The 14,344-nt window shown below is 39.7% G+C and overlaps 2 protein-coding genes and 1 long non-coding RNA gene across 18 annotated transcripts in view; 1 reads left to right on the top strand and 2 right to left on the bottom strand.

Moving 5' to 3' along the window:
* Window positions 372-5,416, top strand: LOC107638460. Of its 13 annotated transcripts, none has more exons than XR_002360515.1 (5): window positions 372-839; window positions 1,172-1,854; window positions 2,379-2,419; window positions 2,543-2,630; window positions 5,095-5,202. XR_002360515.1 is itself a non-coding variant. In XM_021120480.1 (5 exons), exons 2-4 carry the CDS (start codon window positions 1,576-1,578, stop codon window positions 2,544-2,546), a joined length of 324 nt encoding a protein of 107 aa, XP_020976139.1. In that variant the 5' UTR covers window positions 372-839; window positions 1,172-1,575; the 3' UTR covers window positions 2,547-2,565; window positions 5,095-5,202. The 13 variants fall into 13 exon arrangements, 9 of the variants coding, with proteins under 9 accessions (XP_020976139.1, XP_016197238.1, XP_020976138.1 ...); XR_002360516.1 differs by lacking the exon at window positions 5,095-5,202 and adding an exon at window positions 3,326-3,842; XR_001619806.2 differs by lacking the exon at window positions 5,095-5,202 and adding an exon at window positions 3,323-3,842.
* LOC110270850 lies at window positions 3,321-4,589 on the bottom strand. Its single transcript, XR_002360518.1, has 2 exons — window positions 4,015-4,589; window positions 3,321-3,980 (listed from the first exon to the last, which is right to left on the bottom strand). It is a non-coding gene; the product is annotated as an uncharacterized LOC110270850 (long non-coding RNA).
* Window positions 10,713-14,344, bottom strand: part of LOC107638459 (F-box/kelch-repeat protein At1g55270) — a 4,627-nt gene continuing 995 nt past the window's right edge. For 2 of the 4 annotated variants that reach the window (XM_016341744.2, XM_016341745.2), the window contains 2 exons: window positions 13,670-13,880; window positions 10,713-12,180 (listed from right to left, as the gene is read on the bottom strand). In XM_016341744.2, coding sequence (XP_016197230.1) covers window positions 10,930-12,180; window positions 13,670-13,738 — 1,320 coding nt within the window. In that variant the 5' untranslated portion in view covers window positions 13,739-13,880 and the 3' untranslated portion in view covers window positions 10,713-10,929. Of the gene's footprint in view, window positions 12,181-13,669; window positions 13,901-13,967; window positions 14,339-14,344 lie in introns of those variants that run through there. The other 2 variants (XM_016341746.2, XM_021120477.1) reach the window with 2 other exon arrangements.

Genomic DNA, 14,344 nt, shown 5'->3' with positions numbered 1-14,344 from the left:
TGTTCTAAAAATATATGTTAAGATTGTAAATTAAAAATTTTTTTATTAGAAATATAAAAAATTTAAATTTTTAATATATTTATTTTATATTTATTAAATGAAAAAGTTTTAAAAACTTTTACTAATAATAATTTTATCATGTGTCTTTAAAATATATATTAGCTAAATTCTTATAACAATTGTTAGTTAAATTCTTACTAAACTCCTAATTAATATTTGGGAATTGATAAGAGTAATCATTTTGTTTTATTTGGTAGGTTATTGACACTATATAATAGCATTAAGTAATGATTTATGTTAAGTGTATATTAAAATACTATAACCAAGTTAGTCTTACATCGCTTGTTTTAAGCTAGACAAGGAGGTTTATATTGTCAAAGAGTGATACCAAAGGCTACGACCTTACTTGAACAGGATCTGTTCTATAGGCTCGTACAACTGTATCCTTGAGTTCTAAGGAGACAGGAACCAAAGTCTGGTTGATGAATCATGACCGTGTGATCAGAGCGTGATTAATGGTCCAGATTGAAGCCTCTTGGAGGCTCTCATCTGTGACAGTGGAGGATCGTTCTCACCAAACTGTGGTGGGATGGTTGCACGGTTGTCTGACAGACCACATAAAAATATTTTTTTCCCTCTTCTCTTTAGCGCTCAATTTGCCATTCTCACCTACGACTCACCATCATCACCCTCTCCTTCTCACCGTTCGCCATCGACACTCATTGTCACCACTGCACTGACCATCGCTCTTCTTCGCCGTTCTGCACTAATCGTCGCTGCGCCGCCCTCGCCATCGTCATCTCCGTCCTTCTCATCATCGTCTTCTCTGTGCTCAATAGGTATGTATTGATTTCTATTTGGTTCTGAAATTTCTGAGGTCTAAGGTTCCGATTTTAGGGGTTTTAATTTGGGGGTTTTAATCTGTGAAATATGGGTTTGTAAACTGTGGTTTGATAACATGCATGCTGTTGTTGATGAAGATGCGTGGTATTTTTGTTTGTGAGCTTGAATCCAAATGGCATGTCGAGGATGATTTTTTCATTTTTTTCCCCTCCCCTTTCAGACTTCAAGTGTAGTTCAAGTGTAGTTTGTGAGACTGAAACCAAATGGCATGTCGAGAAATTTGTTGAAATATAAATTAAATGAAATTTTTACTTTTATATTGATTCAGGCGTATACTTTATCATACATTGTCACAAAATAACCTACCTGAAGTTTGTAACAATCGGGAAGTTTTGAGTTTGGAGCAAAACCGAATAAGATTAGTAGCTCTATTCAGGAAGGTTCAGGAAAGAAGGTGAATACCAAGTCCTCTTGGGAGCAATCGGTTGAGAGGTTAGAGAAAACAGTAGTTCATGATCATGAAGGTTTTTCTAAGCCAGGACCATCATTAGCAAGTAAAGAAAGGAATAGCGGATTGGCTGAGAAAGTGAGAGTTCAGAGGACTGAGAGAAGTGATTATGGAACCAGGTATGGGAAGTTTGATAATCATGATGATGGTGAAGTAGGTGATGGTGAAATAGAGGAAGCCATTGATGATCCAAGGTGGGATAACATAAAGAACAGGTACAGGGGATGGGGGGAGCAAAAGTTGGATCAGAAAGGCCTGAGTTTAGAAGATGGAATAAGCAGGAAAATTGGGGTAGAAAGACTTGGAAAGAGGCCACAGAATCCACTGTGCCTAAGATTGTTGGTGAGGGAATCTATGGGGTTGGACCGGTTTTGGCTGCACTGTCGGCTGAACGTAGGGAATTCTATGCATTGTACGTGCAAGAAGGTTTGGATTTGAGTAGTAACAATAGGAAGAAAAAGGAAAAGAAAGGATTTGAGAAAGTTCTGAAGATTGTGGAAAAGGTTGGTTTAACTATAAAAGATGCATCAAAACATTATCTAAATAGTTACAGACAGATGAGTTTGGAGTTTGTATGCTATATTGTATTGCAGCTCTGTTACACTTAAATAGTTAACTGCGGTGGATTAGCCATATAAGCTCTTTGCTTAACTACTATTTCTTACAAATAGAAGTTGGTAAACTGACTTGATTGATCCCGTCTTTGAAATTCTCCAGCCCCTCTGTTTATTTATGGTCTGAGAAGTTAAGAAATATTAAATATATAACCCTAGGAAACTTTGCCTGAGCAAAATTGATCAATTTTTCATGCCCATTGTGTTTAGGGTTTGAAAAGCTATGCTTTATAGATGAATCCTTTGTTTTGCTTTTTTATCATATTATCCATCTCCTTAAATCTTACTGAAATTATTCTTTTATAAAAAAGATAAAAAAAAATGTCTATTGTATTTAACTTATAATATGTTTTATTAATCCATCATATTTTTTCAAAAACTCTGCTGATCTGAGCTTATTTTCTAATGTGCAGTCTCAGAAGAATACACATGTGTTGCAGAAGCTGATTTTCCGGTATTTCTTATTAGAAAAAATACCATTTTTTTTTTCATTTTCAAGTTTTCCCTTGTTGACTTTAGTAATATTAGTCTTGTAAATTTATTAGAAATTTTAAAATTTTAAATTTACAAACTGCAGATAAAGGTTGAAGACTTCTTTAGGTACTTTTTCTCAGATGATGCTGTAAACTTTAATGAGTCTCTCCATAAAAGATGTGGTGATAAAGGTAGCCTGCATGAAACAACTATGAAACCTCTGCATTTGAAAAATCATCTTTAATTTTGTATGCTTTGCTGGTTGTGAGTATGGCACTAAGTAATAGTTTATGCTACGTATATACTAAAATCAGTAACCAAAGTTAGCTATTAATATAAAATATATGATGGAATATAAATACATATTAAAAATAAATTAAATTACATATGTATTTATACACAAATATATTGATGACTGATTTTAGTGTGCGAATAGCATTTTTGCTAAATAACATATAAGTTGACTTTTTTGCCCCTCTATCCCAACCAAATTTATTACCATCCAACAACCAAACCCTTTTTAATTATATGTATGTGGCTAGATAATCTATGAAAATATCTAAATGTTCCTTTTTTTTTCCTTTTTCCAGAAAATCTATGCTTATGTGACATTTTGATGTCTGCTATTTAAAGAGTATGATGTAAATTTGGAGTTACAATTTACATCACTTTGTTAGAAAGCAAGAACAGAATCTTAAAATGTTATATGATATCCCATTTGCCAGATGATCATAATGCTAATATTCATAGGAATTAGTTGCAGCATTTTAACTTCTTGAACTTGTCCTCAACCTATTTTTTTAGAGAGAAAATATGGTGTCTGAAAAATTACTTTCCAGAAACTAGGTCCATTATCTTTATTTATTCATATTGTCTTATGCAGAAGACAGCTACTAATACCAGAATTTGAGTGCAATGAAAAGTCTATTTCTTCATATGGTTGGTATTGAAAACAATCTCTTGTTGGCTCTTTTTGGTGTATACATCAAATGCCGTGGGGTTATTTTCTCGATCTAGCGGATTCAGAAAGATTAGAGTAGTTTGATCCATAAGGAAAACCAAATTTTATCTTAGTATGTGGTTATTTTCTGAAACATGTCTGTACATATCACTCAACACACAATATATAAATTTGATCTCTTAGGCTATGTTTAGAAAGGAGACTGAGATTGAGAGACAAAGACGGGGAAATAGAGATTGAGAGATAGAGACTAAATTAAGTCTCTGTATTGTGTTTGGTGTAAAATGTACTAGACTGAGTTATGTCTAAGTATCGTATTTGGTTTAAGATAAATGTGAAGATTGAGGAGTAGATTTAGGATTTAAAAAGTTTCATGAGAGTATTTTTGAAAAGAAATGTTAAAATTTCAATCTCTAATCCTAGAAATTTCAGTCCCTTCTGTCTCCACCTTTTGGAAGTACTGAAGAAACTAAAATTTTGTATCTTGGAACTGAAATTTTAGTTCCAGTTTATAACCACCAAACACAATACTGAGTCCTAGTTCTTCAGTCTCAATTCTAGTCTCTAAAAGTAAATACTACTTAAGTTGCATTTGGATACTGTCTCTAAGATACAGTAGATACAGAATTTTTTTGTTGTAGAGATACTGATAGAGAAACAAATTTTTCTTTCCTTCCCAGAGACCGAAAAATACAAGTCTTGGTGTTTTCTATATCTGTATTCTTGTCATAGAGATAGAATTCAAAGGCAATCTTATTGATCTTACTTTTATGTGATTGATATCTCCTATAAGAGATGTGTTTATATTACCAGCTTCTGCAGGTCTTAAATTTCAACTGCTGTTTTATTTCTTCTGCAGTTTCAATGTTGTATTTGTGAATCAAAAGTTGAGTGGGGTGGTAGAAAACTTGTAATTCAATAACTTGAGTATTAATTACACATCTAGAGTGAAAAATGTGTAGCATACTGCATCTTGGAATATGTCATTCCACTTTTTCAGTATGTTAGAGTGAATTGTAACCTTACAAGCAAAGAATAAGGGAAGAAATCATATAGATCATATTAAAATCCACTAAGTAATATTCTCTGTTTTTTTTTTTTCTTTAAAGTACTGTTTTAGTTCCTAACTTTTAGATTAAATCCTAATTCTGAGTCTAACGTTTAACATATCCTATTTTTATCCTAAATATCTTATTTTGTCCTATTTGAGTTATCTGGTCAAAATTAAACTTTTTTTTCCCCCAAAAAATACTCCAAAAAAAAAGTTTTAATTTTGACCAAAAGACAAAAATAAAACGATTTAAAATATTTGAAATATGAGAAACTAAAATAATACTATACCTTTTTTTCTGCGGGGGATTTCACTATCGGCTTTGTTATGTCTTTGGATCAATGCATTCAGATATAAATTTATATTTGGATACATTGGTTTAAGAATGTGAAGTTAATAATGACAAATTCAATGTTTCTGAAAAGAGTCCCGTTAGGGAGATAATGAGGTATCTATACAATATGTACAATGGGCTGTTTATTTGTCCCAATATGTATTAATAATGTAAATTAAACATTATTATTCCTAATTTCTAGTTGCTTTTTATGATTTCTACTTCCAATCTACTCCAAATTCTTTCATATTAACCCTTCATCACCCACTATTACCTACCCTCTAAAAAACTCTATTGTTTGTTCCGCAGAAAAACCCCCTTTCTTCGCCGCCCCGCCGTGTGCGCAGCAACCTGCGTTCTACCGCTCTGTTTTTGCGTGACGTGTAGCTTCCGTTCCTGCCGGCCGGAACTGTTGCGCTCCGCCTCCTTGCGCCAACGCCCTCGCCGGAAGAACCTCCGTCACTCCTCACGCGGCCGAACATCCGTGACCTGCAACTGTCAATGTCGTCAACGTGAGTTGCAGCCCCGAACCCCGCGCTCGCATCATCCTAGCACTGCTGCCTGGGTCTTGTTGAATTACTCGAAGAATAAACATTCACGAAAACTGAGAAAGTGAACATCCAAAATCATACAAAAACGAACATCCAATATGAACATGTATAAATCATAACCAGCAATCATTGTCTACAACTAAGCACCCAAGAATAACCATCCACGTTCACAAAGAAAGTGAACATCCGACGACAAAGGCACAAACCGGCTGTGATGGAGGCGCTGGACGTCCGGGTTGCTGCAGTGCTGCGAGCTTGACTCACACAATATGCGCGTCTTCCCTACATACGGTGGCCTGTGCGGACGACGGCGACTGGTAACCATGGCAGCACTGTACCAGTTTTTGCTTCGAGGAGAGATATGATCATACATGACCAATATTAAGTTATTATTGTAATTGAGAAGAGTTACTTTACTTATATAGTTATATTGCAATAATAGTTCTTTTGTAAATAAAATTTATTTGTGTTGGACAAAAAATTCTAAGGACTAACATAAACGCCACCTCAAATGAGTCAAATCCCAATAACATGGTGTCAATTGCTTGGATAATTCGACAAAAAAAAAAATCACTTATATTTCACAACACCGCCATCTGCCATGTGAAAACTATATATAGATAAAAATTCCATTTTGCGGCAAGATCATGCGAAATGCTTTGAATCGTTTAGCCACAACACGATATTACAAAATATACACTGATGCACATTTATGTCAAAACTTTTGTTTTTGCGTATATCATGAAAGAATATAATTATTTAAATAAAAAATCTAGAAAAAAAATCTAAATTTCTGAGTGATTTGTTATAACAAATAGCAAACAAGATGTAAAGTAAAATTCACCTTAGTAATACTTATTCCCGTGAGAATTTTTACTCGTCATAATTTTCTTCCGGTATTGCTTATTTTTGTTTCTGATTTTTTATAGAAGCACAAACGCAAAAAAAGAAACAAGTACATATTTTTCAAAAACATAAACTACTTTTTCCTTTTTGGGATGACACACAAACGAGGTGCAAATCGCCTGTCGAGTGATGTAATTATTAGGGCAAGTTACTTAAATAAATAAATTGGAGAAAATATTTACCTGAATGTGCAAAACTGTTTCTTGTTACCTGCATGTGCAAAATGCCATTTCTATGTAAACCGTGGCAACCCACCACGGTTTCTAAACGTACATAAACCGTGGAGACCCATAGCGGATTAGGGTTTAAAAAAATTGAGTGTAAACCGTGGTAGGTCACCACGGTTTACTAAGGAAAATTTGCATGCATAAACCGTGGAGGGTCACCACGGTTTATGAAGGAATCCTTCTGCACGTAAAACCCTGTGGGTCACCACGGTTTACGTGTGTGTGGCTATATAAGTAATCCGTGGAAGGTTAGGACGGATCATTTGGTAAGGAACAAAAAAAAGGAAGTTGTTGTGTTGAGAGCGTGGGCTGAGTTTGTGCCGAGGAACGATGCAGGGGCACAGAGATTACTTTCCGCACGCCTTGCACTGGATCGGCTGCGTCCCCACGATGTGAGTCATTTATTTATTACTGATACCTGTACTAGTTTTTGTTAAATGTCACTGTCTCAGCAAACTCTTACTGTTTCTATGCAGTTTGTGTGGGAGCCTTATTCTTTTGTTGATGTTGGTGCTGTCATTCATCCGGAGATACTAGCTGACGAGCACCGACGGCTATGGACGGCCGTCACTAGCCTGATATATTTTGCTGCGATCGAGTGGCACCAGGTCGATAGGGTTCTACCCCAGTTCGGGGGTGTTCAGCATCTCCCAGAGCCAGCACTGAATATAGATTGGCTACATGCGAAGGACGGTAGGGGTGGGGACCGGTGGTTTCCTTCATATTATCAGGAGTGGCACCAGCATTGGGAGGACAGGCTTCGGTCAGTCATATGGGTCGATCGAGTCATGGACCCTGGTCCATCAGCAGAGTACCTGGACTGGTGGTGCCGTGTGGCGCACAGGTTCCTATCCCCAGATGTAGCATTTCAGGATCCGAGGCCGATTGTGCTGACTGAGGAGGCGCGTCACAGAGGGTCGTCGCAGGCACCTCCTAGAGTGCACGTTTATGACAGACCAGATAACAGACGAGTCGATCGGCGTCGCCGTATAGGGACCCGGACCACCGATCGCGAGTGGAGGGAGTTTGCGGACCGTTTAGAGGAGGATGTTCCTGGAGCTGAGCCTGCGGATGCAGTGGACTACCGTGTTCCTCGACGTAGAGGCAGACGGCCACCTGCGAGGCCTATCCGTCGAGGTGCGCCTGATAGAGGACCATCGGAGCAGGGGGACGGCAGTCATCACGTGCCCGGTGAGGAGGTAGTTGGATCACCATCAGCTATGGATCGGCCGACGTTCGAGGTGGGTTCTAGCTCTCAGCTCTTTGGACACGTTAGCCCACATGATTTTGCCGAGTTTACTACCGCGGCTGTCGGGATGGACATTGATGATCCTGTTACTTAGTCCGAGTTCTACATGGACATAGCAGACATGCTTAGGGATGATGATACTCATTATAGGCCACAGATGCCTGAGGAGCATGCCCAGTTTGCTGATCAGCAGCCCAGGAGTGACGATGTTCAGGCTCAGTTGCCAGTGGACCTCAACGAGCCTGCAGTTTCTCCGTCTGACCCATGGTTTGCGTGAGGAGGGACACCTGCCTCTGCTTTCAGCGTCGTTCCCGCACAGCCCTCAGCACCAGAGGCAGATCAGAGACCTAGGCGTGTGAGGCGTCCTCCTTTGTGTGGTACCGGAGGTCACCTGCTTGGCCAGTTCGACGATGATGACAGTGACACCATTGAGGATTCTGATTAGTTATATTATATGTACCTGTCCGTTAGGGACTTTGTTAATTTATGTATTGAGCATGCTACTTAGTGTTTATGGCTTTCAGACTTATGTTAAATGTTATTTTTCTTTTGACCAATCAGTTTGATCGGTTTCAGCTGCTTTGATATTTAGCTCTACGGTTTACATTATAATGAACGATACATTAATAGGTAAAATAACAGGAATTATTACATCTGAAATTTTTGCATTAGATAAACATGTTGACAGTCACAGACTTAACCAACCATACATTACTAACATTATCTAGACCCTGATGCAACTGAAACATCATAGACTGCATGATACACGACATGAGATCTACGCATCCCCTCCACCACTCTGGCTTCGCTGGTGACAGTTCCTCCGCGTATGCCCCAGCTGACGGCATAGTCCACATCGCTTCGGCTGGTTCTCCTGAGACTGATCCATACTTCCACGGATCCTGGTTACCCTTGGACGACCTTCCTTTGCACGCCGCAGATTAGGGTCAGGAATGATGGTAGGCCCAGCATATGGAGGCCATAGTCCTTCAGGGATAGGTGGGAGAAACCCCTCCTTGTAGACGTTGAACACCTCACTCATACGATACACCTCGTGAACATATGACGCCCAATTTAGCCGGGAGTAGGCGCAACACGCAATGGCGTGGCAACAAGGATAATGCAGCGCCTGAAAGTGGCCACAGTCGCATCGGTGATCTTTAAGGGAGACTCTATAGCTGCCCAGGGAGAACTTGCCGGTTGGTGTTGTCTCCGCGACGGTGTACTCGGACTGCTACCTGTCATATAATGTCACAGTGAAGCACCTCGAGTCTCTTAGGTTCCGATCAATAGACTTTACCAAGGCCTGACAGAATTCATGCCCAGAACCGAGTTGTGCCGCTGCTGTCTGTCCCCGTACCACAAATAGCTGAGCAAGCCTCCCGTAGGTTGACTTAACCAAAGATGTGACCGGCAGGTTGCGAGTTCCCTTTAGCACGGAGTTCACACATTCACTGATGTTTGTGGTCATGTGCCCGAACCGTCGACCAGCATCCTGATGTTGGGTCCATTTGTCATACTCCATCCGGTTGGCCCAGTCACACATTGCTGGATTCTCAGTCCGCATGATGTCAAACCAGTAGTAAAACTCAGCCTCAGTCTTTGCGTAGGCAGCATTCACCAACAGCCTCCTGGAGTCCTTACCTTTGAACGTTAGGGCGAAATTCGCAGCCACATGCCTAATACAGTAAGCCCGGAACGCCCGAGGAGGCAGCCACCCAGTCTCAGGTGCCTCAAGCGCTGCCTTGATCCCATTATGCCTGTCAGAGATAACAAGGATACCCTCCTATGGCGTCACATGCGATCGTAGGTTGGACAAGAAGAATGACCATGACTCTGCATTTTCGTGGATCGCCTCGTCTGTCATCGTCGCTGTCACCATCGATATCAACAGGCTCCTGGTCAGACTCTTCGTCACGCATTGCATTCTCTACTTGATCATGTCCACCAAAGTCTTCGATATAAGGTACGAGGCCACCACCGGTGCCCACAACGTGCGGAGGCTCAATGACTGCTGCATTCTCCAAAGGTATAGAACCAACAACCTCTGTTCGGGCTAAATCAGCCGCAAACGAAGGTGATTGAACCGGCGGAACATACGGTCTGACCGCAGGCATCGAACTAGATGCACCACCCGCGGCAGCTGGGCAGGGAACTGGCGCGGATGCCCCAGAACTATCGACACCAACCTCCAACTTCGCGAACAACTCATGGATTCTGATCTCCGGAAAACTCCGTACACAGTAGAACAGAACCCTAATATCTTCATCAGCCTTAACCGCAAAGGTTTCATACTGAACACCGGTCGATACAACCGCCATGGGAATCTTGTAGAATAGTTTCTTCACCCACTTGCTACCCAACACGCCAAGCTTCTCCAAGATGCTGTTCTTCAGATCTGACAAAGTCATCGACGACCTGATAAAAACACTTAGTGGTTCTCTGTCGGTAAACTTCACACCTTTGCTTTTGCTTTTTTTTATTTTCCCAGAGCAATGCACTAAGGCAAGAAAACTCTCTTCCTCACTAGCCATTGTGAAAATGATCTCTTATGGAGCTTGATTCACCAACATATATATAGACTTCCTGTCAACATAAACCGTGGTGACCCACAGGGTTTTACGTGCAGAAGGATTCCTTCATAAACCGTGGTGACCCTCCACGGTTTATGCATGCAAATTTTTCTTAGTAAACCGTGGTGACCTACCACGGTTTACACTCAATTTTTTTAAACCCTAATCCGCTATGGGTCTCCACGGTTTATGTACGTTTAGAAACCGTAGTGGGTTGCCACGGTTTACATAGAAATGGCATTTTGCACATGCAGGTAACAAGAAACAGTTTTGCACATTCAGGTAAATATTTTCTCCAATTTATTTATTTAAGTAACTTGCCCTAATTATTATATGCCGTTTTCCTAATAAATCATGTACAGCCGCAAATCATGCCAAACAAGGCTTATATCTAATTGTCTATCTAGCAAATAGCAAGAAAGGAAAATGGACAGCCTTAATTCATGATTGTAAAGGACGGACTCCATTCATTCTATTGCCAAAATAACAATTAAACTCATCTTTACAGGAAAAAAACCACAATTTTTCCTACATTCCCCCCAAAACAAAGTAGATAGAACCTATTTCAATCAATTTCAGACGAAACCATCAGTTCTGCTAACAGTATAGCAAATGTGATACTAAAGAACTTTTGAACCTCACGCTTGAAGCACTTGACAATGAACAATGTGACTCTTCAAACCACCACGCCCTGCTATAGTTGACCATAAATTTCTAACTAATGTCCTGATGTGACCCTCTCCGGCAATATTTTCCCATAGGTGAGGATTTGTTTCCACTTGCCTGTTTGGACTAGAAACATCGACTAGACTGATGCTCATATTGTTGCGGATGATGCATAACTTTCCATTGAGGGAAACAAGTGCAGCAGCATCGAGAGCACGGGAGCTACCCAAATGAAGCTTGCTGTCAATAAACTTTTTCCATGAATCTGTTGCAGTGTCATATACTGTGAGCTTGCACCCATCCTGGCAATCAAGTGCATACAGTTGTCCATTAAGCGAGATGCTAGGATTACGCCAGCCATTCACCATCCCATTACTAACTGGAGTCCAGGCATCGGTTTCAGGGGAATATGCTTCGCACATGACATTGCGACGCGACCCAAGTCCCTTCAGAAACCATGTTCCATTATGAACAACGCCAATAAAGGGCACCATCGCTGTGCTCATCTCTGAGATAAAGTTCCACCTACTCCGATTTGGATCATAAACTTCAGCAGACCTAAGAGTTCTTTGAATTCCTTCGCATTCACCACCAGCCACATAAAGACAATTATTTATTACACATGAGCCAAACAGATGACGTTTCCGCAGCATATCTGGTGCCCTATGCCATTTATTTGTTCGGGCATTATAGAAAATGACGCGTCTCATAGATCCCTTCAGAGGATCCCTTCCACCAAATAAGTACAAGTGACAACCGCTAAGAACTGCACAGCCAAATCCTAGTGCTTCAGAATATTCCACAGGAACAGGGGGAAGGGGTTGCCACAGTTGGTAGGTGGGATCAAATGCATGCAATGAAATTCTTCCATCACGATCTCTTTTGATGACATAAACCCACTCTTCGGCCATTCCAAGACTTTTTCTCAGTGAATAAAAGAAGTTTCCAGACAAGAGGCGGTGCCATCTTTTGCAAACCAAACGCAGTTTCCTGTGCTCTACCCGGGGTACTCGAATCAAACAAGCAATAGCAAGATCGTCAGGGAGGCCAGGTAGGAGAGGAGGCTGAACTCTTGTCCTCTCTCTCCGTGAGTTTTTTCTCCTATGTGCATTCGGATTTATGTCAGGTTGGATACATAGCTTTGATCCCGGAACAAATTTCCTTGCCCCAGCAACTGTTTTTAGGCCCGAATCTACTCTACAGTAGCATGAAACAGAATCAACCTGAATAACTTGATATATTAGTATTCTAACCATAACCGAGCAAAAGAAATATTTCATTTAACAGAATGTAAATGCCCAGATTAAGCTCTACGTATTGGTTTTAAGACTTCTAGTACCCAAGCAGTAACTGTTTTGGCATATATTTTCCAGCGACTAAAAAAATAAGGTTTACGGAAGTAACATCACAATGTAATAAAAACCTTCATCATACTGGAATTTTTCACATTTTCTTTATATAAGTTACCTAATCTTACCATTATTTATGAAAATAGCTATCAAACTGCTGATGATGGTAGGACATTGAGATTCAAAAGAAAAACACCGAAAATAAGACAACGGAAATTTAAGAAGGGACATTGGTAAGTAAGAACATTAAAAATGAAAAGAGCACATTAAAAGAAAATAGATACAAATCGTTAATCATGGACATTTCAAAATTAAAAACAGAGACAAATGCTACAATCAATGTTGAGAGGAAGTCGAGTCAGACAAACAGAAGAATATCAGGAAGGAAAACAGCAGCGCAAAGGAGAAAGTTGTATTGCTTAGCAACTCATAATGGTGCTGAACAGCTCCAGAAAGGAGGGAACTATTGAGATTCAGAAAGATCTGAAGGTTCTGAAAGGAAACAATGTTGTTTCCTCCAATTGAGAAATGAGCACAACGTCTTGAGTCTTGCCTGTCAGGGGTTTTGATCATGAATAGATGGAAATAGTGATTGACGAATTAATTCCAACTTAAGAAAACGGTATCAAGGGAAAAATCTCCTTTGGCCCATCGCAAAAGCGTTTCAGAATGAGAAAAAATACCGACACACAATAACTATCAAGAAGCCAAGTAGGAGTGACGAGGAGGGATGGTGAAGACACTTCTCTGTCCCCACAATTACCATATTTTTCTAATCAAGATACATAGGAATTAGTAAACTTGCGAAACAAAAATGTAATTAAAGAAGAGCATAAAAACATGCTTCAAGAACATAATGAGTAAGCAATGCCTAATTAAACCAAATGTATGTAAGTGATCGTTAAGAAGATGGGGAGGTTGAGTCAAAATATGACTAGGAAGCTATCATTATGAAATTTATGATATTTTTGAGCTTAACAAGCCTGTGTATCCAGATTCTGAGAAGATGTAATGAAAAATGGAGAGAACAATCATTAGCTCAACAGAGCTCTCCATTTCATCAGCATAACAACTCTAGTAACCATCCCTAATAAAGAAACCAAGTGATAAATCCATAAAGAGCCAAGAGAAAAACCTCAAATCAAAAAAAAAAGGAGAGAGAAAAAAGAGACATGTTACTGATAAGACTATAGGCTAAAGAGGTTGACATTCATACTTAGTTTAGCTATTAAGATGGAATTTTGACTAGGTCAGCACAAAGGTCAATCAGTTCAAGTTTAGGTGTGTCTCAGAAAATGCATGATATAAGAAAAGAAAAGGAAAAAAAAAATGATAAAATAGACGTGAAATTGGAGTGACTCACCAGTGGAGCTTGAACTCTATAGCCCCTATGACTATGAGCATTAGAAGAGTGTTCAACTAACTGGTTCATTGTGCATCAAAAACAGGATTTACTATCAACTTTCAGCTTTCAAGTTTCAACTCTGTATTGCTGTGTCCAGATGAAGTTCTTAACAGCACCTTTCACTTCAGTTTCAGCTTTACCATCCATTTTCGATGCTTCAAATCCAATCCTATCCACAAGACAAAAAATCTTATAAAAATAGAAAGTTAGAAGCCCATAAGACGAGGCAAACAGTGTTCCCTCCAAAAACAGTTACCATGGCAACCTCCCACAGGTCAAGACGTGGCATCCAAGCTTCAGTAATAATAAAATATAACAGTAACACTGAGCATTGAACGAGAATTTCCCCTACCAACATTTGCATCAAATCAAACTCCAACTTCTTCTATAAATAAGTTCAGATGTATCTTTGGCTGTCACTCCTCTCTTGCCCTCACTTCCGTACGCAAACATCCCAAAGAGCAGCACCACCATAACACATTCAAAGTAATAGCCCCACCAACAAACACAACCCCAAAATCCCAGACACAGATAAACAACCAACTAGCTGCAGCTGGCACAGAAAAGACCTCTGCCGAGGCAATTGTAAAGCAAAGCTGAATTGAAGAGGAATAAGATTCCTAATCTTCTCAC

Source organism: Arachis ipaensis, chromosome B04 (genome assembly GCF_000816755.2).
Source record: "Arachis ipaensis cultivar K30076 chromosome B04, Araip1.1, whole genome shotgun sequence".
In the NCBI taxonomy this organism is placed as follows: Eukaryota; Viridiplantae; Streptophyta; class Magnoliopsida; order Fabales; family Fabaceae; genus Arachis; species Arachis ipaensis.
Note: the sequence above shows the minus strand (reverse complement) of the source record. Positions and strands in the feature narration are given on the sequence as shown.

Coding starts and splice junctions, on each gene's coding strand:
- LOC107638460 (XM_016341747.2), top strand. CDS start 590: ATGGTTGCACGGTTGTCTGACAGACCACATAAAAATATTTTTTTCCCT. Junction 840..2,378: donor GTCTTCTCTGTGCTCAATAG/GTATGTATTGAT, acceptor TCTAATGTGCAG/TCTCAGAAGAATACACATGT. Junction 2,420..2,542: donor TTGCAGAAGCTGATTTTCCG/GTATTTCTTATT, acceptor TACAAACTGCAG/ATAAAGGTTGAAGACTTCTT.